Source organism: Mya arenaria, chromosome 16 (assembly GCF_026914265.1).
Source record: "Mya arenaria isolate MELC-2E11 chromosome 16, ASM2691426v1".
Lineage (NCBI taxonomy): Eukaryota > Metazoa > Mollusca > Bivalvia > Myida > Myidae > Mya > Mya arenaria.
Genome location: NC_069137.1, coordinates 43,218,062 through 43,245,616, shown reverse-complemented (window position 1 = coordinate 43,245,616; position 27,555 = coordinate 43,218,062). Strand labels below are relative to the sequence as shown.

Here is a 27,555-nt window from a genome sequence, read left to right as displayed (position 1 = left end):
TAAACACTCAACGGAACATATTTAGTAGTAAAGTGGTAAAGTTGTCCGCATGTCTTCCAATAGTTTGTTGGTCAATCCTCATCGAGGTACTTTCTTATGGCCTCTCAAAAATGACACAATACTTGTTTCTGCCGCGTAAAGGGATTCGAGAGTTATTCACCTTTCTTTACAATCGAGCTAAAACGAATTAGTATACACCAATGTGAATATTCTCACAGACGATTGCTATAATATGGCGAATGGTGCAAGAAACATGTGGCAGAGTTTGTAAACTGCATATATGGACAGTTCCTAAACGTTGATATAACAACAGAGTGTTAGATTTGTACATTGCGTCTCACTTAACAAGGTCCATTTTGAGAATGAGTGAATACAAAATTTATGCTGTCTTACTGTAACCGGTAATAATGTTTCGCTATTTGCGTTTCTTTGAGTATGGTACACATAGTGTACTCCTTGTGTAGATATGAATGAAATGAGCAATTCTATCTTTTAGACCACTTAGGGTTACAACGAGATACAACTGGTCTACCAAATATTAAGTGTGGAAATGTGTTCTACGTCTATTAACCAGTTTCATTGGCTTAAGTGTTATTGATACCTTAATCAATTTAATGCATCCTATTTAATAGCATCCTATTTCGATCTGCAACTGGAGGTAATGGGAGATATATTGAATATCAATCTTTATGATCAACGTGATGATCTTAATTTTAAAGTAATTACTTCCCCTTCTTTAGATATTCCTAGTTCACCATCACATGGTGGTTTTATTGCACAGTTGATTAGATTCGCTAGAATATGTACAGAAGTCAAATGTTATTTATTTATAAATAACAAACAAACAAACACACAAACAAATAAACAAACAAATAAATTCATGCATACATACAAAATAAATTAATAAATAAACAGACAGACAGAGGGACGGAAGGACGAACAGACGGACGGACGGACGGACGGACGAACGAACGAACGAACGAACGAACGAACGAACTATCGGACGAACGATCGAAGAACAAACGAATGAACAAACAAACAAACGAACGAACGAACGAACGAACGAACGAATCAATCAATCAAAAAATCAATCAATCAATAAGTGAAAAAAATATTAATCAATGAATGAATATACGTATGAACGAACGAATGAATGACTGCATGAATTTATTAATGAATGAGTGAATAAATAAAAAAAAAAACTTTAATCAATATATAAATAGATGAATAGGAAACAACGACGAGTGGGCCAAGTGTTTTTTTTCAGGTACTCCTCTTTGCCCCAGAAAACAATCTCGCTTAACATCGTGCCATCGTGATCAATATAATGATGTAATAAATGTTTCATTATCGTTGTAAATACAGTTTAAACCAATGTCCGTATTAGTTTTGAAGTTTACTTTGTAAGCTATACTCCTGATTTTTTTTTGTAATTAGTGATTTCGTTACATTGCTTTTATCTAATTCAAAACGTAATTACTTTCAGATAAAGACAACTCAAATAATATAAGCAGGCAACAATTTATAAACCGGACTGTCATTTAAAAATGTTATAATGCATATTATTTAAAAAAAAAAGCAGAACATTTTCCGATTGTGGTTAGTGTTTGCAATTAAACATGGCGCATGCCTATGCTTATGCAAAGGTCTAATGATATTTAATGATAAAGCCACGCAACCTCATTTTGTGCCACTAAAGGTCATTCCGTTTTCAATCAGTAAGTAGTGCTAATTAAAGCGTTATTTCCCTAATGGCAAGGTTTCAAATACCTACTAGTGTCATTCCGACCCAGGTGAACATTGCAACTTTTATTAATACAGTTTAACCGTAAAATTGATATGGCATTTGGAACCATTCCTTTTTATAATGGTTTGGACCAGCGTGGGACAATGCCAGGAAACGTTATTAAATTCCGCGAAGCTTGTAAGCGCTAATAAGGAAGGTGCCAGTTAGACCTAGGTTATTCAATATCGCAGGTATGCGACAAATATTAATTTCAATCTGTATACTTACTTTATTACTTGTTTCAGTCGTGTGAACTTATATGAGGAAGTAGACATTAACATCATTGGACATATATTCGCTGATATTTAAAATCGCCATAATGAGGCTTCTAGAAAACGAACATCCGTTACTTGATCTGTTGTTAATGACTTAAGTTAGCGTTGTCGATGTGAAAGCATGTATAACTCCAGTACATTCTTAATTAATGTGTGCCATTCCTGTTTTAAGTATTGGATTTCATTCAACATTTTGACAACCTTTACTACTATAAAATTGAAATTCATGGAAATATCAACTTTTTGTGTTTCTGATACTAGAATTACTGCTCCAATAATCTTTTTAAAAGGTTGCACGGAGGTTGGGTATTCGTTTGTGGTATTCTAGTGTTTCGCTTTTTAAACGATAATAAACGTCCAGTTGTTTTATGTGGTTATACATAATAAACAACGCTTTGTGTGTACAGAAAGATAATGGTGAGTGTAAAAATTAAAAAAGAAGTATAACTTCATTACACATTTATTTTACATTTATTCAAAAATGCAGATACACAAATTTGTAATGTGAAAAAGAAGAAGAAACTAGATAAAACATGAGGCAAAATCAGTGTGTTGTTAACAGAGGTTATAGGAAAACTATATAGCATTGGAAGATCAAAGTCTTTTTTCACTGATCTGTATTGCAGAATAGTTTTCAATGGGAGTTTTTCCGTTAAGAAAGAATTCCATATATTGCCAAGCATAGCACGATGTTAGGCGAGAGAGTGGTCTTGTGTTATGTGGGAAACCGAAGAGCCCGGAGAAATCTCGGTTATAAACTTAGTGATTACCAGCCAAACTCCTGGGTCTTTAGGCCCTGAATCATATCCGGGATGCCTTGGTAAGAAACAAGTGCGCTGACCTAGTGAGCTAATCAGACATATGGTTTACAATCAGACGAGTGTTTTTTGAACATAACATGTTTTACATGTTTTACTCGTTGTCAGGTAACTCCAGTATACTGTCATCTGAATGATACCAAGGCGTTTTACAAAAAAATGATATCATTTGACCTAAAGTAAATGAGGAACAGAGTTTAAATGCATATGTTATCGATCGGAAAAGATGCAAACTTAGCATTTTATGGAGTTTATTGGATATGCAGACCATCATCCTAGTCGAAATAACAACCCAGAAACGCACTACAGCCTTAAAATGCTTCTCTTTCACATTTAGTTAGAAGAAAATGCCAGGTGTCGTTCCGTACGTCCTAGCTGTTTTCAACCAGATCTGGAAGGAACGAACGATTATGATTTCTGAACCTTTGTGTTTGTATTCTATAAATTAAATATGATATCCCGTTGGTCTGAGTAATTTTGGAAGAAAATATCAGTACGGAATGTTTATAGTGTGTGTTTGCCGTGAGCGCCCAAAATATATTCATACATGTATAGAATTATAAATGAATTAAGTTGATTGGTTAAGAGTCATTAAGCAGTGCAAATTATTGATCTTCCTTACTGTCTAAACGGAGTGCTTTAAGAATGTCGATTAAATATACCTTTTCGTTCGTAAATAATTCACGATATTCTAAACTCACTGTGAAATTGTTTTGTCAAAGATAACGAACGCCGACATTTTTCTATGATATTTGAAATCGTCGTATAGCAGACGATGCAAACCGATCTATTGATTTGAATAAGCGATGTCAATATGCAAATATGCCTAATGTTTCATCTATTCAAACTACTTTTCGAGGGCATCGGAATGCATGCTTAGTACTAAGTACTTTACATTCTGTTAAAATACCTTCAGGATTGTTTTGTCTTGAACAGTAAACTTCAATTTTGCAAGAAAAACAGAGTGAGACAATTATTATTGAATGAAAATATAAAAACATAAAGTGTTGCCTAGAGTTCTGAATAAAGAGAATTTTTAGGGTAAGAATTTAGTTTGACCGAAATAGTTTACAGATTCTCTTTTCAAATGACACTTTGCATTGTAACATTGTTAAGTTTGATTTCAAAATAGTCTAAAATGGTAAAGTAAATTTAAAGTATTTCAGAACTGTCATTTAAATGATACTTTCCACCGCAATTATTGACTGGTTTAAAACAACTTCACAACGGGACGGTCCTTTTCGTTTGTCTCACATTGTATAATGCATGTACACAGTCATGCAATTACAAGAAAGTAGTACACAGCCTTACGAATTATACATGCTAAAGACATGTATTGACTGTCTAACATTCACCAGACGTTCAATGGCGTGAAATCGCGACGTCAGTTTGGAATAAGTTTCATGTTGTACGGTGGAAAAGGACGTGATCAAAATAGACCGGCCAACTTTATAATTGTAAAATAAAACTATAAAATATATTTAAACCAAAAACGACCTCTTTGAACAAACACTTGTATGAACTGACTAAAGAAAAAAACAACACATAAAGATAGAAAAAATCTATGTCGTATACCGTTATTTCAAAGCTTTGGACAAATATAATTGGGTATTCAACATCTTTTCCCCAAACTTGTAGGCAACGGTTTTTTTTAAAGCTTGAGTTACGAGCCTTAGGACCCAATTCATTAAAGCTCAGAATAAAAATCGAAGGATGATTTGCATAGTTAAAATAATCTGATTTTGAATAAAAGTTTTAGAAATGACTTAAGATATTTGACGAACACAAGCTCAGATTTTATTATCCTACCCCCTATGATCTTGAAGAGTATATAATTTTCCTAAACATTAAACCTTACGTTCATAATTGTTAGTATTACAGCACCTGGTATTTTTATGCCTCAAAAGGTTGCATATAGTTCTCTGATCGTATGTCCGTCCCACCCCTACGGTTTCTGATCGATCTGTGAGGAACGTTTAGGCCAAGGGTTCTTAAGCTATTTTGGCATTTTGGTCAAAGGTCAAAGTCGTGATAACCTTAAGATTACCTTCAGCTGAAAATCCGTTCCGATCATTATATAGAGAACTCTATGGCCAGAGGACCTCAAACTTCCTAGGCAGGTTGGTCAAGACCAGCAGATGAACCCTCTTGCTTTAGGTGTCAGTTGATTAAAGGTCAAGGTCGTTGTGACCGTAGGCTGAAAATAGGCAGTTTCCTATCAATGATTGAGACCTTGAATTTGGTAGAGGTCCCTTAAACATAACCAGCACCCTTACTGTTGTGACGTCAGTTGGTCAAAAGTCAAGGTCGTGGTTACCTTGAGCTGAAAGTCCGAATTCGTTCAATAACTGATGAATGTTTGTATCCAGGTAGTCATGTTCCAAAACATTCGCGGCGTCGTTGATGCTTTTGATCAAAATAAGTATTGTATATATTACGTTGAAAACAAGGCAACACTTTCAACTTTCCCATAATGATAGTAATCGAACCATTCTTTGAATGGTACTTTTTTTCTCGTTCATATCCTAACATTTCTTTTTCATCGCCTTTATAGACATAATATACATTCAAATTTATATGAGGTCACCATTTATCATATTTATGGATTTAATACCTCAAAATAATAAATATAGCATAAAGGAGACATTAAACCTTTCTTTATTTACAATTCTAATAATTGTCGCCATTATGAATACGCAATGGATACCAATTGTGCGGTGTTATGTTGTTGGTCATAATATTATCATTCTGGTGATTAATCTAATCGGTGTTTTTATCAAACAGAGCCTTCGGTCGCCAATAATTAATTATATTGAATATGTCTCTCGAATTATCAAATAAGAAAAAAATATGTAATAGGGTTTTTAGTACTGCGTTTTGATTCGGGAGGTTGTATTCGACTCGAGTGGATTTTTTGCAGTTTCGGATTTTACGAGACGTAGTGAAATACAATTCTGCAGAAATCAACGTGATATATACCACAATATTATATTCTCATAATTCTAGATTAAGGTTTTAGAATAAAAACCGTCTTTTCTTGCAGATCTGTTTTCAAAACACTATAAGGGACGTTATCTGGCGGCTTTCATAATTCCAATGTAACAGAAGGCATTAGAAGAATGCGGGCCAACATGATGTCCTGCACATCGAATGTACTCCATAAATTGTAAAGGCTTCGTCCATTTTATTTTTTCTTTCCAATCATGCTTCTGACTGTACCAGAACTGTATTGTATACAGAAGAACGTGTAAAACATGTAATGCTAACGGAGCATTAAGTCTTGATGGAAACCAGTTGTCCGGTAAATGTAATGGTTACGCACTCGCAACTCACCCAAGCGTCCCGGGTTTGATTCGTTGCATGGGCGTTTATCAGTTTGCTTGTAGGGCACCAAGACGAACAAGCGTGTTTTTCTCTCTACTAGGAATATCTATTTGAAAATATCAATTAAACAGCTCAATGAGTGTTAACGATCCGTTGAATGCTACATATGTACCTGAAGTTGCTAACGGAATAGACGGAAATCCCGGAGTTCCCAATGCAGTCTATTCACATCCTTTTCACATTAAACTGTCATGAAGATACTAAAACCGATTTTTTGCAGAAAATTTATTAAGAGAGAAAACACATACACACAGAAAAAAGGTAATACTTGCACATGTAATTATAGTGGTTAATATGTCATATCTACTAGAAAACACTATTTTTACCATACCAAAGAGCGTTTGAATCCTTATGAAGAAATTACACAAATAAGCAAATAAGTTAGTATTTAATATACCTTAACTATGCAGTTCAGGCATACATTAATAATTCCCAATATATACCACTATCTTAGCTACGTTATCCCAAAAAAAAACCCAAAAAAACAACAACAACAATCAAATATTAAATAAAACACACACAGCTATTTAAATTTCAACACATACATTTTATCATCAAGGTAAAACAGCCGTCGAGTCAACAGTGAAATCACAGTGCGTTTAAAAGGACTCGTCCTCGTTTAATAGGATCAGACATCAATATTTTTTTTGTGTGAATTGTGGAAAAAATGCTGGTAGCAATAAAAAACAAAAGTTCGAGTTAGCTCTTTCCTTAATACGTATTGGAATATGTGACAAAAGATGCTCTATCATCCGTAAAACGTAAGTATTAAATCTGTTTAGACTTTGATTTACTTGATTATTTTCATGAAAATAAGTAGAATAACTCAATTTCAACAATTTAAAAAAAACTGCCAACAAGCAATATGTGAACGAGTCCCATTAAATTACGCGGCAATGTTCAGTCGGTTTCCGATCATTAAACCTCAAAGGGTTCAATGGTTGATTAAACGCTGAGGCAATGCACACAAAATTGTACCTTAGTGTGACTTACAGGTAATGACAACTCAAAACAATATGTAGGGTATTATGACATGCATTATTTATATCAAAATTAGGAGGACTCGACTAAAATACAATTTGCTTTCAATAAAGAGTTCCGATTTATATATTTTAATAAATAACAGTACTGGTTAGTTTCGTAGTTTCAGACAAAATGCAGATAATCGGACAATTGAAATGAGTCATTTTTTGGGTACTGGTGCTCGATTATTTCAATAAAACAATACAGGAGCATTTCCTATTTAGGCAGACAAAGTTTAGTCATGATCAAGAAATTATCTTTTTAGCATATAACATACGAATCCGTCACCTTAACATATGAAAACTTAAAAAGTGGGCAATCATGTGAGCTTGTTGGCAAGTTCAAACAGAAACATTTAGATGAACTGCCTAATTATTCGCCAACAACGCAATATGTTGAAAAAAAAGAAATATTGTTTACAAATTCTAGGCGTTGTGGGCATCTCTGAAAATGTGAAGAATTTGAAAAGGTACGGACAGTATAAATGATAAGCGTCAAGTGTCTTAATAACCAGTGACTATTAGGATTTATTTCAGTTTCAATGGCATGCATATAATTGAGCATGAAACTGGTAGAATACTGAATTTTGCTTGTTTTATGGTGGGTTATTAATGGATATTTTCTCTTAGTTGAGATACATGAATCTTTAAACAAATATAAATGAAGAAGTTGGTACAGATTTGATTGACAAATGCTTAGCGCAATTCATCTAGAAATGACACAAGCATTGATGAATACCTTTAAAATGTGGCTTAAATTACAAAACTAACCAGTTGCACAGTTTTCTGATTTAGTAAGATAAACTTAAACCTTTTATTATCCAAGTATGAGTTCAATGAACATATTTCCTCAAACACTAGTAACATAAATAAGATTCAAAGAAGGCGAGTTAACTAAAACATAATTGGTTTAAAAAAAGAGTTATGATTAATATTTCTTTCTAAACAACAGTAGCACAGTTTCCATTGATATACGATGGGTAAAAATAATTTATGATTTATTTTAAAAATGCATTCTGAATAACATCAATTCATAAAAAAACTGTAACAACATTTATAGTAAGACTAGGCATTTGAAGTATAGTTTCAATTAGGAGTTCTACTATACATATTCCTCGAACCAAAGTAGAACATATTCCATTTATAGAAGGTTGGTTCAGCAAGAATATATTAAGCTCTGATTAATATATTGTATCAAACAACAGTTGCACAGATAACATTTATAGCATGAAGGATCAACTAAAATAGATGTTACTTCTATAATGAGTTCCGATTAATATATTTGTTCAAACAACAGTAACATTGACGACAGAGTTCCGATAAACAGAGTGTATCAAACAATATTTACATAGAATAGATCTATAGTAATACGAGTTAAGTAAACAATCTATGTTACACAATATATACAGGACGTTAATTTAAGTTACTTTGTATTGATGTATTCAATAAAAAAATAGAATTAGTAATATATCATCGAGAAACCACAATACATTGATGATTAAATGGTCTGGAACACCTCGACAAAAACGAGTTTTTTATTACACAAAAACTTGTTCAACATAATTGTTTCAATTTATTGTACCTCGTACCTATTTATTAAAATACAAACAATGATGCTTTTATATTGTTGGCCTACCTCATCCATTTCAATATTGTGAAAGGCCCTAATCAATGTAATACTTAATAGCGATTTATAAAAATCCATAATTTTGCGATTAACATTCACCCTCAATCAAAATACACAAACCATAGCCAAAAAAGTGAGAAACAACAAACAGAAACGTAAAAAAGGTTTGAATGTTTTTTTGTAACACATGCATAACTTTGGTTTTTTAAACTATCGATTTAAACTACTAGTAATCAAATCATTGGCTTAAATCGACTTTTATTAATATGCATGCACTTGTTGTGTCACCTGTATGCAATACAAGTGCAAACTAAAATATCATTTTTGGAACTTGACCCAGATTGTCATACCATAGTTTACGTATCTGAAAGCAATAAAAGTATACATGACACTGTTACTAAATAATTACAAATTCCTTGATCCGCCTTTTAACCACATCAATCTATGTAGTGAAATAAATTAATGAATATATATATATATAGCGATATTCAGCATTAATCTTAAATAAATACTATTTAACGATAAACATCAGGATTATAGGTGTAATGTTAACGCAGGCAAGTTTTGAACCTTTCGAAAATATTGAACCTGATAACCAGATTGCAGACGATTTAATCATACATGCACATGTATCAATCATATTACTTACCGGAAGTCTTGAAGATTAGTCTTGCATCAAGGTATGATGTACTCTCTGGAACACATTGTTTTGAAAACTTGCTCTGTTTAATTTTCGCAGTTGTTTCGTGAACAATATCCGTATAGTCGAGGCTTAAATGAAAACAGTAAACTAATTACCAAAAGAGTTATGATTACGTTAAAACTACATGAACAAATCCAGCATTCTAACAATTAATGAAGACAGTATTTAGAGGTACAATGTTAAGTTCGCCGATAACGTTTTGCCTCTTCTTGAATAACATTGAATTGCATATTGCATCAAAATATTAATGCAGACCTAACATTGGACCAATTACAATCTTCCTTTTTATGTTTGTGTTCTATTAACTGAGACCACTGAGGGTCTACAAATACATTTAGACTGTTTAAGGGATTACTGTGTTCGATGGCAAATGTAAGTGAATATGGACAAAACAAACCCACATTATGATTTTCAAACGAGTTGGTCGAGGAAGTATTAACGATGTATTTAATAATAACAGATTTTGCTATTAGTTTTTTTTTCAAAGCTCAAATGGCCGATTCCGAAAATGTTTAGGCGCTGTGGCAAGTAAAGCTATACATTAACTTATTTCACTTAATAGCATAACGTCTGGTTGGTATATACCAGTTAATATAGAATTTAATTTATTTGACGCATTTGACCCAGATTTATAGGGTTTGTTACAGCTGAAAGTCTGCAACTCCTACACAGTAGGCAATAAGCAGATTTTGAATGTAACGACAAATACTTTGTCCTTATATGGCGCAACGGAACGCTGTCTATTAAAAATAAACATAAAAGTTAAAATCGATTAGCTTTTAATCAAATTGTGCACTGTATGAGAAATACCGTATGCTTTTTGACTAAGGTGAAAATATCATGTAAATTGGTTAACCAAAGTAAAATTGTTATAACATTCAGCTCTTTTGAATTAGGTTTAGTTGCATAGAGGAGTTTTGATTAATATACCATGTTTTATAAGTCAGTTAAAATAAAAACTGAAATATACCTATATTACGCAATGAATTGAAGGAGTTAATGTCTCAACAAGTCTAAATCTATCCCGTGCAGTGAAATCCACTTTTTAAATGTCTTCATACCTGTAAGTCTTAATGTTGACAGACGAAGTCGCCAAAGCTGTTATCCTGCTTAAAAAAATATTAACACATACATCAGCAGTATGTTAATTACTAACTTGTTGAGCTACCGCCTTTAGAAATAGCATAGCTTACTTGAACAATAAAGTTTAAACCATACAGTTGTAACCTTTAATTGATCATAGCCTCGTGTTATTAATTTGCCGAAATATTTGGTTACTACGACACCGATATACTCCGGTTAAAAACATAGTGAGATGTTTAGTGAATAAATCCATTATTATTCGTTTGTTTACTTTTTATCAATCAACTTTAAGCATTCGTGATGATTTGGATTAAATAAAATGACATTTGTATATTCATTGATGTAGATTAGAAAAACGTAGACCTTTTAAACTCGGAAGTGGTTTGGAAACCATGTTTCGGATATGACGTTTAAAGATAAATTGTTTGCTCTAGCATCTGAACAAGCACAATTTTTCACGAAAACCTGTGCATTTATATTTTCATTTAAATTTCATTCATGGCCTTTGATTGATTGACAGTTTGCCAATAACATTTTACGGTTAAACATTTCATGTGAGTGATGATCAAAAATAAATTTATGCGCTGGTACACATATTCATTTTATGTCGTGGTTGTTTATCAATCCATTTAAACAGTGGATTATTTGTGGTACAGAAGAATGATGCTTATTCGCTTAAATATATTGTAATCATATACCTACTAAATCAAATAATTTTCTTCTACATCTTTATAATGATTTTGTTCTACTTTGAAAATATATCATATGTTATAAACATTCGAGTGTGTTATTTGTGTAAACAAACAGAGAGGCCAATCATATTTACATTTATAATTTAATTATCATTTACGTATGTTGTAAAGCATGTATTTATGATGTTTTTAAGTTTTTTCCAAGTTTTTATTTTTTTAACAGTCTGCTTTTCTTGATAATACCATTCATGTTCTCGTCTTTACATTGTTTAATATTAATGTTTGCAGATGTTATATGGACATCTGAGTCAACACATATTATGTTTGGCCAAAATGTCAAACAATGAAAACGAAAAATACAACATAATCTACTGATCTTGTTACCAATACAATTGAACACACTTTTAGTTTTAATTGCTATTTTGCACGGAATTTTCTTGGAATTACAATCTTTCATGAGCCGCTAAATAGCTTGAGTGTTCTATTTGTTCGTTTTCAATTGTAGCTTTATTTTGTGAAAACATTTTTAAATGCTTGCTACTAGATTCATATTAATGAATCCTTGTATTTATGACGTTAAGGTATGTGAAATTCTTTGCCGAAATATTAACCGCGTGCCAATATAAACGAATAGCAAATTCAAACGACTCTGATACAAAACATATTGCCATTGTGTGCGCCAGTCTTGCTTCTAATGAATTGATCATAAATGTATATAATAAACGTATAACAAATTCGACATAAGTTATTACCCTAAACGTTCATTTCAGTACGATGTCAACAACTGAAGTAACAGCATGTGTTTACGGTATCTTTGGACACACTACGTGTATGCCTAAAGAAATCATTAAGTATGAGTCCTTCTATTCTTAACATTTTTCCGCCAAAGATTTATTTATGAATCATCAGTAGATATGCTTGTTTTATTAATTCAGACTTCTTCGATTTTATACCCAATGGTAATCTTAACTTGTATTTGGCGATGTAGAATATGAGGGCAGTTATTTTGAAATCACACAAAACAATAAGGATATGATTCGGGGGAATCATTTTAGAATAAACATTATTCAATTTTGCTGCATCTTTGACGTCATATTCTAAATGGTAGATTCCAGAGCGATTTAAACGGAGAATTTACATGTTTTTCTAATGATGGTGTTAGTACAGTCGATTATATGATAGCATCCTCTGAACTTTTTCAATATATAACAGATTTTTACGTATTAAATACAGATGACTCTGATCATTTTCCAGTCTCATGTGTGTTAAACCTTAAGTCTAAGGAATTATTGCAAACTACGGTTATGACTGATAAATGTGACTAATGATAGATACAAGTGGCAAAATAAGCTGTGTGATACTTTTATAGAAAACATACGTAACTTATTTATTGCATGGTCGTAATGCTCTTATTTTACAATCAATGGACGATGGTATAAATCAAAGCATAGAAATACTAACAAAAATATACAATGATGCTTGAAATTGTATGAAAAACAAAATTAAATATGTGTCTGAAGCAATACGATTATCAAAGTAAGAATATATTTATATTGGTAAACAGTGCAAACCCAACAATATTTTGGAAACAATTTAAACTGGGTACAAAGAAATCGAAAGCTATGTCTAATACTGCTGCCAATGACTGGCACGATTATTTCAGATGCCTTCTCTATGATGAAGATGTAGTATTATTTGATACGAAACTGAAAATGTTCATAATTTCATAGACGAAAGTGCTAGCACACTTTATGACCCTTCTACTTTATTGGAGGTAGACTCATCTATTTCCAAACTCGTAAATAAAAAAAGCCGGTGGTTAGATTGAATTCAGTCTGAATGTTATAAATATACATCGTCTGATATTGGACCTTTTTTCTTGTTATTATTCAATAAGATTTTGTCAAAAGGAGTGTTTTCACATTCTTGGATACAAAGTATAATATGCCCTGTTCATAAATCTGGGTCAAATACTGTACCAGGAAACTACCGTGGTATATCAATTACAAATACCATGTATAAAATTTTTCTGGTGTTATAAATGAAAGACTTTTTAATTGGGTTGAGCAAAATAAAAAGATCGATAAATGTCAAGCTTGGTTTCCTCGAAATTGTTCCACGGTTGATTATATATTTTGTTTACAAGCTGTGGTTCAGAAATACCTTTCAAAAAAAGAGGAACCTTTTACTGTTGACTTCCGTAAAGCTTTTTATAAAATTAACCACGTAAAACTATTTCAATCACTTCAAAAGCTAGTAGTTTATGGCATTTTTTTAAGAGTCTTGAAACCTATGTACTTTAACCTTAATTCATGTGTGAGAACAAATGGTGGGGTTACTATTTCGTTTCCCTGTAATATCGGTACGAGACAAGGACATAAATCAAGTTCGACAATCTTAATCCTATTTATAAATAAGATATCTGCTCATTTAAGAGAGAAATGTGGGTCTGGCATTTTCATCACCAACGATAAACCAGATATAATATGATTAATGTTCGCAGATGACGTTGCAAATTGCGCCGAAACAGCATTTAAACTAAAACAGCAGATCAATAGAATAGATGAATTTTGTCTTAATTCCGGTATGGAGGTGAACCTTGAGAAAACAGAAATTATCGTATTTAGAAATTGAGGACCTTTAAGGAGCAATGAAAAATGGCAGTTTCGTGAACTAAACGTTGATACTACTTCAGTTTATAAGTATATGGGACTTCTTTTTACCCCACAATAATCTTGGATATCAGCTAAGGAAAAGTTGTCTGCTCAGGCACAAAACTCTATATTTGCAATTAAACATTATCAAAAGCCCTTCGGTTATTTCCCAACCAAAGAACTTGGTTCTCAAATTTGGGGATATGAGTTTAATCCAAGTATTGAGTCTGTACATAATGATTTTTGCAGAAAACACCTTTGGGCAAATAAGACTACAAACACCTGCATGGTTCTTGGAGAGTGTGGTAGATTACCATTGTATATATAATATTTTTCTAATTGTATAAGATGTTTTTGTAAATGATTAAGAATGACCAATACTAGGTATCCGAAACAATGCTATTTAATGCTTAAATCTCTTGATGAAGTTGGACGGACTTGCTGGGTAACAAATATTAAAAACATGTTGTTTACATCTGGATTTGGATATACTTGTATAACTCAAGACGTTGGAAGTGTTAACTTTTTTTCTAACCATCTTTAAACAGGGAATTATGGATTGTTATAACCAAACCTGGATTGAATCTGTAAACAATTCAAGTCGCTGTTCTCAATACAAACACTTTAAAACACTATTGAATGTGGAAATATACCTATCAATCGCTATAGCATTTAAACACAAGATATCACTTTCAAAATTTCGATGTTCAAACCGTAAATTGAGAATAGAAACTGGTAGGCCTCTGAACATACCAAAATATGATCGTATATGTACTTTTTTTATGATAGCGAACATTTACCTGTATCTGTCTTAGATTGTGAATATCATTCTTGTTTTGTCTGAAGAAAGTTTGATAATATAAGAAGACAATATTTGTTTAATTGGTACTCTGCTGGTATAGATTTAAATGACTTTTATAACCTTATGAAAATTACTAATTATGAGACTCTAAGTAACTTTTCTTACTATGTGTATCATCTTCTTTTAGAAATTAACAATTAAAAGGAATCACTCATGTTTGAATATATGCTTAAATTCCTTTTCTTGACACAACTCGTATATTATTTGTTTTATTATGTATGTCACGTATTTTGGGCCGCAGGCCTTTGATTACTTCATAAATTTATTGACTTGAAAAATAGGTATTCAGATGAGTGTTAAACTGAAAGTATACACTTTGTTTAATATTGTTAAAGTGTTATTAAAGTCTGGCTTATACATTTTAGCACTTGTCATTATCATCCATATTAAAATGATGTTTCGAAACCATTTTAATATGCAAAATGCGATAAACAAAATCTCGAATAATACTATAGTCAATTTTTTCACTTAAATTTATCAAAACGAGGTCATTCTTTAACACTATCAACATAATTAGCCTTTATAAGAAATATCACTATATTTAAAATTTTGATCGTTGTCAAATGTGTGTCTTTTTCACTTATACTTCTGGAAATTCTGATAAGTTTGCTTTGAATGTTTTGCATACAGAGTCAAATAAGACTAGACATTATTCGCTCTTCGTGATTTATTACATATATTAGGACAAAAATATGTTTACTTTTTGCTACAGTTGCAATCAGTTATTGATTGCTAGATAGAACTGTATGCTCACAAAACATATTACACTTTGTTTTTTGGATCATAGGGACTTTTAATGTTACATGTGTTTTTTGCGAAAGACAGCTTATCGTTAAAAACAAATAACCAGTACCTGAACACATTCATAGACGGTAACCTCTATCAAGTGACAGATCATATTCGATTGCGGAAGCACACGCATATGTATCGTCCCTGTCAATAAGTTGTTCAATTCATTAATATATAAGGCATTCAGACACGGCTCATATAAACTTACGTTATACTGTTTGATATTGCTCCACAAAACGCTTTCGTGAAAACACTTGGTTGCTTCTCGAAAGCAAAGGTCGTATAACCCTCGGGTGAAGCTTTCAGAATAGCCATATCGGAATGGATTTTTTTGGAATGCAAACCTGCACCAGCCTAAAATAAAATAAAACAACAACACGAGTCTGTGTTAAAATGAAAGAATAGCAAATACTATACTAAAATTTATAATTATTTTGTACTAAATGCTCAATTTTTCTGTACCTCCCATAGAGATTACCCAAGCAATCTGAGAAGTGATGAATATAAAAAAAATAATAATGTCTGTACAGAGTATTTATATGTTTAAATGCTTTATTAAGTGCTTAATACGAAATGAACTGCAAATCCTTTTAAACGTTATCAAGAGCTAACATTCAGACGAATGTGCAAGCAATATACCAATTTTTGTTGGAACACGTGATTCTTTGTCCCCCGGCAACAATCCAGCATAACAAGTTTAGGTTTCCCATTCATACAAAGCAATTCATCGTTTCTCAAATGTTTATAAATTTCATCATAAGGTAGAATTTCTCCGTTCTTTGTCACAAGACCTTCGCGAGAACCATGGGATGAGAAATAGCACATCAACATCGAATCCGTGGGTATTAAGGTAGAATCCGACTTCAAGTTGTTCAAGATAGACGTTATTTTGGACAAGTTCTTGTTTTCGAAACGAGAAATTCGAAAGTTTCCACTAAATTTTTCTCTGAATGTTTTTTCCATCAGGTCTATATAAAAACAACAATAAACAAACAAATCGAAAATATGTCAAAACGTCTCCAAGTTGTAACATATGCTTGCACTATTTAAAATAAACAAACAACGTATTATATGTTATGTAGGTAGTATGCGATTTAACATTATATATACTGGACTATTTGAAAAGAAACTGTGCATTACGTAAGAAAAAGTGTCAGAATATTTTAATCACATGTTGTTTTTCTCTTCTGATGAATAAAAACAAACTCACAAAACACAAGTTACCGTTTTACAAGGGCTGTGTATATTTCAGCACAGGTTCCGATATCCAAAATCCAAATTAATATTTATTACGAATATGAATTTCCAGCTATGAGTGGAGTATCGTTTGGTGTTATTACAAAATCAATTATGTTAGAATTAAGAAAATATTTAATACATAGTTTAAGAATTGGTTTATTTTTCCTGTCTTAATTTTTGCTAAAGTTACAGTTATCACGTAAAGCGATGGAATTTGGCTCAGGTCTTTGGTCTTTAATATTTACTTAGGTACAATCAAATGCTGCGTGTGCAGGTTTTTTCTATTTCAATTATGTTGACATTTCATTTGTTAAAAATTTGGTCATCAGCAAGAAACAAGATAAAAAAATGATCTTCATGTACTGTCTTAATATTTGTTTTGAACGGATATGAGTTAGTGTTGTGCCGATGATCGATTATAATCGACAATTTATCGGTAATGCCTACGTCGGCGACAATCGATAGTGAAATTTGAACAATCGATTATTGAAACAAGGGACGTAACCGCTACCGATTAATTTACTTATTTCTGATGTATGCTTGCTTATGTTGAAATGTTAAGGTGTTACTATGTTTAGTTATTTACACATATTCTAATCAAGTCAATAAGTCACTACAGTACCTTATTACAAATTGTCTTTGGACTTTAACTGCTAAAGGATTGGTTCTCAACTTCTCATGTTTGCGGTTTAAAAGTGAATTTTAAAACATGTTACCGTTTACTTCTAACTATGTAAGAATTTAGTTTTCTGAAAGAAATTATTCCTGTAAAACAGAAACTGTTCTTGTAAAACATATATAATATTCAACTGCTTGTTGTACTTGTTACTGACTGATTATTAAAACGAAATTGGTATCATTCTTTGTGTTTATTTTACACATGTATAAAATACTGAATGTAAGACTATAATTAGAGCCTGTGATCTCACGTTCTGTAATAGTAACTTGTAAACACTAAATACTAGATAGTCGCTTTCTCAATAAATAATGTCACACAACCCCTCATATGTGTTGGTCATTTGTTTAAAGACCTTTGACCAAATGAAAACCACGTTAGTTTATTCATTATGTTAAATAATGCGTTTGTGTGCAACATCAATGCAATTGAATCAGTGATACTTCGCTTCATATTGGAATTATTGGAGCTCAAACTATATATGGCATCTATTATTTGGATTTTATAACAAACATAATACCTTTGCTATCGAATGTCAAATAAATATATACTGAGATTAAACGTATGCATAATAATTTCCATGGCCTTTGACTTAAATGTTTGCACCAAGTGAGGCTTTATGAGAACGATAGACGGTCAGACACTGTAAGTTACATACATGTGATACCAAACGAATTTAACATTACCTTTGCATTAACTCAGTTTGCTAACATAACAGTTTTATAGGCCTCTTTTATGAAATCCATTATCATATATTTAGATTTTCTGTTTTTGTCTGAAATAATTAATCTAACAAAACATTGATTCACCTCAATAATATGTAAATGATCCGTTCATTTCCTTTAGGATATGTCATGATATCAATAACGCACACAGACAATGAAAGGAGCCGTATTAATGTGTAACATTATTCAAAATCGAAACATTTCAAGAAAAAACCCTGAATGTTTCCATTGTTGAACGAAACGAAGAACTTCGAATGAATTAAAAAAAAACAGGTATGAACCATGGTCTAAATCAAACCTGTATGTGTATAAATTGTTAAAGGATTACAAAATTATTTCGCCTCCACATAAACAATACACAATTGTCACTGCTTTGTCATTTCAATCTAAGTTATTTCATAAGCACTGCAACTTGAAGACACCTATGATTATGTTATGCACGAAATACGTTGCACTTTTACACACCATTGTGAGTTTTTGTTTCAGATCGCTTCGAGAATCATAACAAACTAGTAATTATGGCCACTTTAACATACAACCTTAGAATATTTGTTTGAAATTTACCAGCATCTTTTCTGCAGCTTTCCATTTCGGGTAAATTATCAAATTCTGTGTTGTAGAATATCAACAGCGCTCCTAAAACGAAAATGCATCATAGATTAACTTAGAAATATTTTGTATCAATAAAACATCACATTTACTGTAAAAAGTAATATAATGTTATAAATGCATACAATGGTAGTCATGCACGAATAACCAACTGCATGTATTTATGGTTGGTTGACTGTTGCTTCAAAATCAGGAAAACAAACGGAAACAAAAATGGAGCTTAAGGAAGAACTAACATAACAAAGTAACGAAATGAGTCAATCATTATGTTTTATATAATGTAAGGAGCATTATTGCATTAAAATGCGTGATTTCGGTCCGTTATCATGGTGTGTTAAAACGTAAGAAACCCGGGCGTTATCGGTAGAAAACGTGCAATATTCAGTAAGTTCACGTGCCGTTAATGACCGGCTTTTTGTTTTACATAAGCGCTTTCAGGCCCCGCATCATACCAATGGACGTGGATCGACCGGGTTTCAGACCGATAGTTGGTCAACGATGCAAACTTTTGCACAAAAACATATTTTAGCATAATATATAGCTGTATACAAATATTAAATGAACCACATTGTCTTTTCCTGGCAAGCTGCGGTGTGTTTACAGGATAGCATTCTTTGCAGTTGTTTTGACTATCAGTTTGCTTTAAAAACATTAAACTAGATTAGGATTAAAACGTTTAACTCCTCCCAACTTTAGTTAAAACTATTGATTATAAACATGCTACGCCCTCGGGCTTTAATCCATTTTGCAGGGCCTTTGCAGGTGGTTACGACCTCAACAATATGTATTAACCCTATATGAATTCGCAAGAATACACCACAATACAGTAAGTAAGTGTCACGTATTAAAAACAATGAAACGATATCTTGCAATTGAACATAAGAAAGCTCAGCTAGCAGGTCAATGGCAACGGCAGACAAAAAAGCACATGCCATTTCATTTGGGACTGCGGCCATATTTACATTCGCTAGAGATGGGGGGGCGCTTCTACTTTTCTTCATAACTGGACGCCCTTATCGTATTTGAAATTATTGACAGATTAATACCTTTGAATTAAAGGACAGATTTTGATCACATGATCAAATGTTACATTTTGACTAAATTGAATCACAGATGAAACTGACCAGATTGTATTTTGAATGTCCAATGGATAGGCATATATTTACCAAGACCAAGGAAAAATCCCTGAGCCCTGTTGTGTACAGCTTCAATACAAGGGTATGACCGGTATCCCCAAAGAAAAGCACTAAAACCAACAACAGGCCGAAAAAACTGCGTCATACAGTTTTGTAAATACATCGTATGGGAGTCCTCCAACAATCTTACATTTAGCAATCAGTAAACCTAGGGCTCGACTTGCACTTTGAGCAACAGACTTGACAGTAACATTTAGATCTAAATGTTCGTGAAAAAAAACCCACCAAGGTAAGTATATATATCTACCGTTGTTAACTGACTAGAACCAGACACAAAATCATAAGTTGTACGTGATACTGAATTAGGTCTAAAATGGACTATGTTGCTCTTAGTAGAATTAACATGCATATTGTTTATAGAACACCAGTCACCCAAGGCAGACAAAAGTAGCTGCATTTCGTCTGCGGACTCGGCTAACAGTACAATGTCATTAGCATACACAATAATACAGACTATGTCAAACAGGCATACCAACACCAAACGATCTGTGATAAATTGACAAATCATTAATGAATAAATTAAACAATTGAGGCGACAGAATACAACCCTGTCTTAGGCCACAATCTACATCAAACCATTCAGTTTTAAGGGATTTAACCCTGACACAAGAGGAAACCGTATTATAAATGGACTTTAACGCTGTTAACATTTTACCACCAATACCTAGATTGGATAGCATATTCCATAAAATATTTCTATCAATAAGAGTAATTTACAGAACTGTTATAAATATCACATTCAAGTAAAATATCCCACACTAATAAAGAGTGGTCAGATAGTGCACTTGATGCGATTGTTGCAAATATACCCGATCTGTTTATGAGATCTGTGACCTGAATTACATTAAACTGAACAAAACCTGATCGTGGCTCACAAAACAATTATCAACTAGAGACTTTCCTTTAGTCGATACAGAAATAAAGTTATTACATGCGTAATTTCGGCCATTTAACATACACATGTTTGCATTAATTAAAAAGTCTAAAAGCAGTTCACCATACTTGTTCATAGTAAAATCAATATCCCGGTCAATAACATCATCAATACCACGGATAAAGTCATCATTATCTCCACATCTGCTATTAAAATCTCCACATAGATACATTGTTCAAACCTTTCTATATTGATAAATCAAAGAGACTTATGAATCATAAATATGGTTTACATCAAACATTATGGAATTTTTTTCGGGCGGTAAACAACAGCCACTAGGCAAAATAACCATATCATTATGCTTATGAGCTAATTTTAGTAATATAATACCTTCATTAAAATTGTCAACCACTGATACATTATATTCACTAAGTAAGGAGTTTCTAATTAAGACACCGACACCTCCGGAACCAGTCTTTGCGTTCCTGTGAATATGTGTCCTATTATGGCCATACCATCAACAGCCATCAAGATAGATCTCCTCATTACCAAGTAAATGGCTCTCGGCAATACCTATTATATCTAAGTTCAAAAGAAAGAACACAGGATGATCGTAGTATATGGTTGTCAGAATAAGCGTCTGTTTTCCAACCTCGCACATTCCAAAACCGAGTGCTTATCTATCTACGACCACAGTTGTGGCCGCTAAAGCTACCACGAGAACCCCCTCGACCGCTGACAGTGTTCCACTGACCCCGTGTGTCCGACTGACGGTTTTCGCAACGGTCATCCCGATTATCACGAGTACTGTTGCGCTTGTTGCGCTGACCATCTCCCATGTAATAATTTTCACGGCGTGAATTACGATTGTCGCGCGGCCCCTGATCTTAGGCATGGTTCCAGCGCCTATCATCGGTTCGCTGTATAACCCGAGATCCTTTCATAGCAAGACCGTTCGATTTTAGAGCGCCCAAAATGGTAGCAAAGTTTCTACTAGCCGCACGTTCCGCAGGAGCCAAATCATTGTTTATATACTACATCAGGCTTAGAGGTTGTGTATGATTTGCGGCGATCAGCCCTGCTAATGGTTATATTTGATAACCTCAAACCATCTTTGATAAGACCATTTACCTTCGTCTGTGTTCTTTCTCTAACATTCTCAAGTAGATAACGAATAACAATGTTCAGTGACCTGTCCTGAGAAATTGTGCTCCAGTAGAAACAGTGGGAGCAGACGAAGACAACGATGAAATATGATCCCGTATATCAAACAGGTCTGCTGTAAGCTCTGCCTTCATGGACTCTTTGAAAGTATCGAATTTATTATCAACGTCACGCTTTATTCTGCCAAGCTCGCTATTTACACGTTTATCAAGTAACTGGGACACTTTATTGGCAATGCGAATCTCCAACGAAGACTGTAGCTCGTCAAAACGTTCGTTTAATGCCATATACGAGCATCATATTTCAGTCAGCTGACAGCTTATCAAACATGTGTTGGAATGTAGGGGTGGCGCTAACATGTACATCTGCTCGACCAACCACTACTTTACGAGGCGCCGGCTCAGGACCAGACTTGTACAAATTTTGCCTCGCTTTCTGGGGAGTACGTTCGGTATGAATACTAGATGAAACTCTACCGTTAGTTTTCTTTGACGTAGTGTCACAAGTACACGACACAGAGCGATGGCATTTACGGTTACTGGCACAAGGGGTGGTCACTTGAGAGATTACATTTGTAGACATAATAGATTCTACATAGTCAACAGCCTCAGAAGACCGCATCACCGAAGATATACATTCAGCCATTATCAATCAAGTAAGCTAAACACAGCGCGCAGTCTATATAGATACTACTCTTACTGAGAAGCGAGGGCGTCACCAGACCGTGAAGTTGAGATTCCTTGGCATAACGGTCAATACAGCTACCCCGCTTTATAATAGAAAGTCGCTAAGTAACCAATGAACCGTGCGCTCTCACGCGTGACGAATTACAGCTATGTAGAAGTGTCACTCTTTTGACTGATTACAAAAAACTAAAGTTTACCCGTTACTATAAATAGCAACATGAATGATACACAGACAAACCGTCATTAAGTCAATATTTACAAATTCCACATCGATAAATGCATACCATTTGTATAGTCCGAGAGTTCACAACCACATATGCACAAAAATAAAACTATGTGTACATTTATAAACATAATGTACACGCCAATTATGTTACATACGGTTTGCAGTAGGTATATAGTAGGGGAATGAAATAAAGTAAATTTCACAATTCTTATTCAAGACACAAAAATTCTAGCCTTTGTGCGAAATGATACATTCGAGGTGAAAAAGTGAAAAATGGAATTGTTTTAATTTATCTAATTTAATTGTATTAACATCTAAATGTATTTCATCCTTTGAAATTAATTATTTAATCAATTCACAGTCTCTCCCCCTCCCCCGTCACCCCTATCTATTTTAAACGTATTGGGTTATCATTAATCCAAATACAATGAATACTATACAGAACAGTAGCTATCTTGGTATTTGCTTTTTACGGATGGAATAAAATAATACTATAAGAACACTTTGTACTTTGTTTTACCATGTTTGAGCGAGTTTTCTTTCGTCTACAAATTAATGCAAATATCGGCATGATAACAACTAAAACTGGCGTTACCGTTCTATACCTGCAATACAGGTAAATTACCACGCTTTTCACCTATATCGCATGATGTTTATAATATTTTGTCAAGGACAACTTGGTACAAATATCACCTGCAACTCTTGTGCATGAAATCATATTCTCGCTCTTAGGCGCTCATGAATAATCTCAACAACTCTGGTTGTTGGAATATGTATAGCTTTAGTTGTTTTAATTTGCTTGTCCTTTTCCAAACTGTATTATATTTTCCAAAGAACATTACATATATCAAATTCTGAAAATCAATAAATGTAATACATAGCTCTTAGTTATCAACCACCATCTATTGCTCATTTGCATTATGCACATTTAGCATGAATTACTCCATGTCGTCTTCAAAACATGAGAGACACTATAAAGGGTTACTACTGTTCATTTACTTAAGCATTTCACATTAAATCCTTACCAAATTCACTATCGTATGTTTAGGTTTATGTTTTTGTTTATAAATATATATAGAAAAAAATAACATTATTATTTGATTGAATAGGTTCTTGAACCGGCACCTTCCAATTTTATATTTCGGATTGAAAAAGCATTATATTCGGTCGTTGCATTTGTACTAGATACAGTGTATACCAAAGTACATGTACGTGCATGTTTTTGTTTATTTGAGTTTTTGGCACCAGTGTCACTGTACTAAACGTGTATGTATGTTTTCAAAGAGGTAACAATTATATAATTTTGGAGTCTTTTTGCGGACTCTTTGTCTATCTAGGTTAAAGGCTTTGGCCCTAGATATGTGTTTATTACGTATGACATGTACGTCGATGTAAACAACCTATACGGAAACAATGATTACCAGTTACCTAAGCTGGAGGAACAATGTCAATTTAAAGAAAACATCGTCATTAAAAAAAACGAAAAAAAAACTGTTGTTTTTTTTGGTCGATATATCATTGCTGTTATTCATTTATATTTATTTGTACATAAAATTACATAAAGAGGATGGACAGCTGTTACAATGTTAGCATTTAAAGAAAACAACAACATTCGTTAAATGTTAAAAAAGTAATCTCAATATCTCGTTTATATGATGGAATTAAAATAACAAGAAATTTACCTCAAAGTGTTTAAGTATGAAAAAGAAACACATGTGATAAAACGATCCTTTTATACCAACGATACTACTTACCAAATGGTTCTTTCTGCATTCGATATGTCCTTACTGTGGCGTTTATCTCTCTGAAATCATGAAGATTACGTTGTATTACCACCACGAAGACAGATAAATAAAGTTTTAGTAGTAATAATAAATTATAAATATATATTATAATTATAAATAACAATAACATGGGGTTAGGCAAGTTCTTACTTTCAAAAAACAATAACTATGTTGTTTAATTCAAACTTACACAACACTTTTATATAGATGTTAGAAGACATCTTTTCGGGTTTTATTTCAACATAAATATATAGAGGATATTTGTTGATTTTGGTGGAAGATCGCATTTTATTTCGCGAGTAGTCAATAGGAAAATGTAATTCTCTGTTGATATTATAAGCTTCTGTAGTGACATAAACATACTTTTTTTTAGAATATTTGCATTTTTCCAGACTAAGGAAGCCCCTCCAACTTTTCTTGCACGACATTTTGTTTTAATGTAGCGCCAACAAAATAATGCTAACAATAAAGTCAAGTATTCAAGTATATATAAACTTAATCGCTGAAACACCTACATGTAATGTCAAATTAGGAATTAACTTGCATATTTTTCGAAGCAATTGCATCGTAAAAACATTTGAAGATAAATGTGAATAAAACAAATGATTATATCGCAGCAATAACAATCTCATGTACTGGTTTAAGACGGCATTTGCTCATGAAAAAAAATCAAAATGTCACTGTTTGATAAAAAATACGTTACAAAAGTAGTACTACGATTGTATTATTAGAAAGGAGAATCATATGAAGTATCGTGTTATTTAGGTTTGTGATTGGTAAGTTAACTACATGCCAGCACAACTTTTATCATAATAAATTTGCAAATTTAAGCAGATGACCATGTCATGTACGTAATGCACGTTACAAAGTCTACTCAACTCATTTACATTTTATTCTTTTGGGATTAATAGTCGTTGTGTTTAAAATATAAAACTAAATCCGAGCGACAAAACTTTACTGCATAATTTCATGATTATAAATTCGCAACCCATGTAATGCACGGTTACAATGAAATGCTACATACATTACCACGTCCAATTAATTTCAGTTCTATTTGACGATTTATTAGCATCGTTATAGAAATATAAAACCATAACATGGCAAAAAACTGAGCAGAATAATGTTATGATTACACATTTGCAAAATTTAGCAGAGGCCCATGTAATACATGATTATGTAATGAAACTTACGTTACCACGTCTACTTAGTTCTAATATTTTTACGACCAATAAGCAGTGTGGTAAACATATTGAACAATATCATCAATATAAAAATGGAAATTATGCTGTTCTTAATATACTCAATACTAATAACACCACAAAAAGAGACTAAATATTATATAGGAAAGAACTGTACTTAAAACACTTGCCCTGGTTACATTTGGAACGTTTTGATTTCAATGTTACAGTTTAATAACATGTAAGCAAACTCGTTCATTGATTGCCTATTTGTTCTGTTCCTTATATACAGCACCTATCTTCTCCAAAACAAGCACATAACACAGTACATGAAGTCGAGAGCTATTACAACGGCATCGCATACTAAAGCACGGCATTTGGCTTTCACATGAACACCTTATCTGTTTCAAGATTTCCTGTGGTGCCATTTGTATTTCAACATGAACCAAAAGGGCTGACAGCGACTTGTGATCATCAATCAATCATGATCCAAGTGTATCCTTTGGTGCTGTAAGGTTGGTATCTGTCAAATACAAGGTTTGATCCAGAAACCAAACAACAATCATCGGCATGGAAACGGAAATCATCGCCGCCTCCGCTGAAAGCAATGGTCCGGAAGTCATCCCGAAAGATCATGATGATTGTTCATATTCTTTATGGATATCCGCGGGATGCTCCTTGTGCACGCAGTACCCGTACGACAGACGGTGAATGCGGAATATTATTCAAAGGTTATAATGGTTTATTTTTCACAGCAGTTATCATTAAAATTAATTAAGTGTAGTTGTAATCGCGGAATGGCTTCGTGGATTGATTCTGGCAATCAGTTTCCAAAGTATTTCATTTCCTTTGTACCAATTGCGGTGACATCGTGTACACTTACTGCAGGTGGAACAAACCTCTCGGTAACAACATATACCAGCTAATGTGGATGATCGATGGGCTGCAGTGGATGAATGCATTCATTGATCTTGGTCTGGATAGAAGGGCGGTCTTTTCTATCGGTTTTGTGGTCGTTCTCCATCACAAAGTAATTCGATGTCATGTTCCATTTGACTACATATGTGCAGATTGATGCCTATACCTACTACAGGTCGTATCAATGAACATATCGCTCCATATCGCATTTCGTGTTCCGGGTATTTGACGCATTACATGTTTATCTTTTAAGATTTTTTTTCGGACTGATTTTTGAAGCCATTCCATCGATCTCAAATAATAAAAACCATAGCGGGCGTAATTAACGTGTCCCGCCGCAAAAAAGTATGGAATCATACACTTACACATGCATCATTGAAGCTATGTGTAAGCACCAATCACCTTCTCTTTCAACACGGATTAAGATAATTATGTCTCCCCCTCTCTGGGGGAGACATATTGTTTTTGCCCTGTCCGTCAGTCCGGTAGTCCGTCAGTCCGTCAGTCCGTCCGTACGTCACACTTCGTTTCCGATCGATAACTGTAAAACCGCATGACCTAGGATCACCAAACTTGGTAGGGAGG

The 27,555-nt window shown here is 33.3% G+C and overlaps 1 protein-coding gene across 1 annotated transcript in view; it reads right to left on the bottom strand.

Moving 5' to 3' along the window:
• Positions 1-2,592: 2,592 nt before the first annotated feature.
• The window catches only part of LOC128222159 (caspase-3-like), a 67,291-nt gene continuing 42,328 nt past the window's right edge, over positions 2,593-27,555 (bottom strand). Inside the window, exons 5-10 of the mRNA XM_052931037.1 lie at positions 24,845-24,894; positions 18,900-18,971; positions 16,335-16,663; positions 15,904-16,049; positions 9,562-9,683; positions 2,593-9,276 (exon numbers count right to left, since the gene is read on the bottom strand). Of these exons, the coding sequence (XP_052786997.1) occupies positions 9,269-9,276; positions 9,562-9,683; positions 15,904-16,049; positions 16,335-16,663; positions 18,900-18,971; positions 24,845-24,894 (727 nt within the window). The 3' untranslated portion in view covers positions 2,593-9,268. The remainder of the gene's footprint in view (positions 9,277-9,561; positions 9,684-15,903; positions 16,050-16,334; positions 16,664-18,899; positions 18,972-24,844; positions 24,895-27,555) is intronic.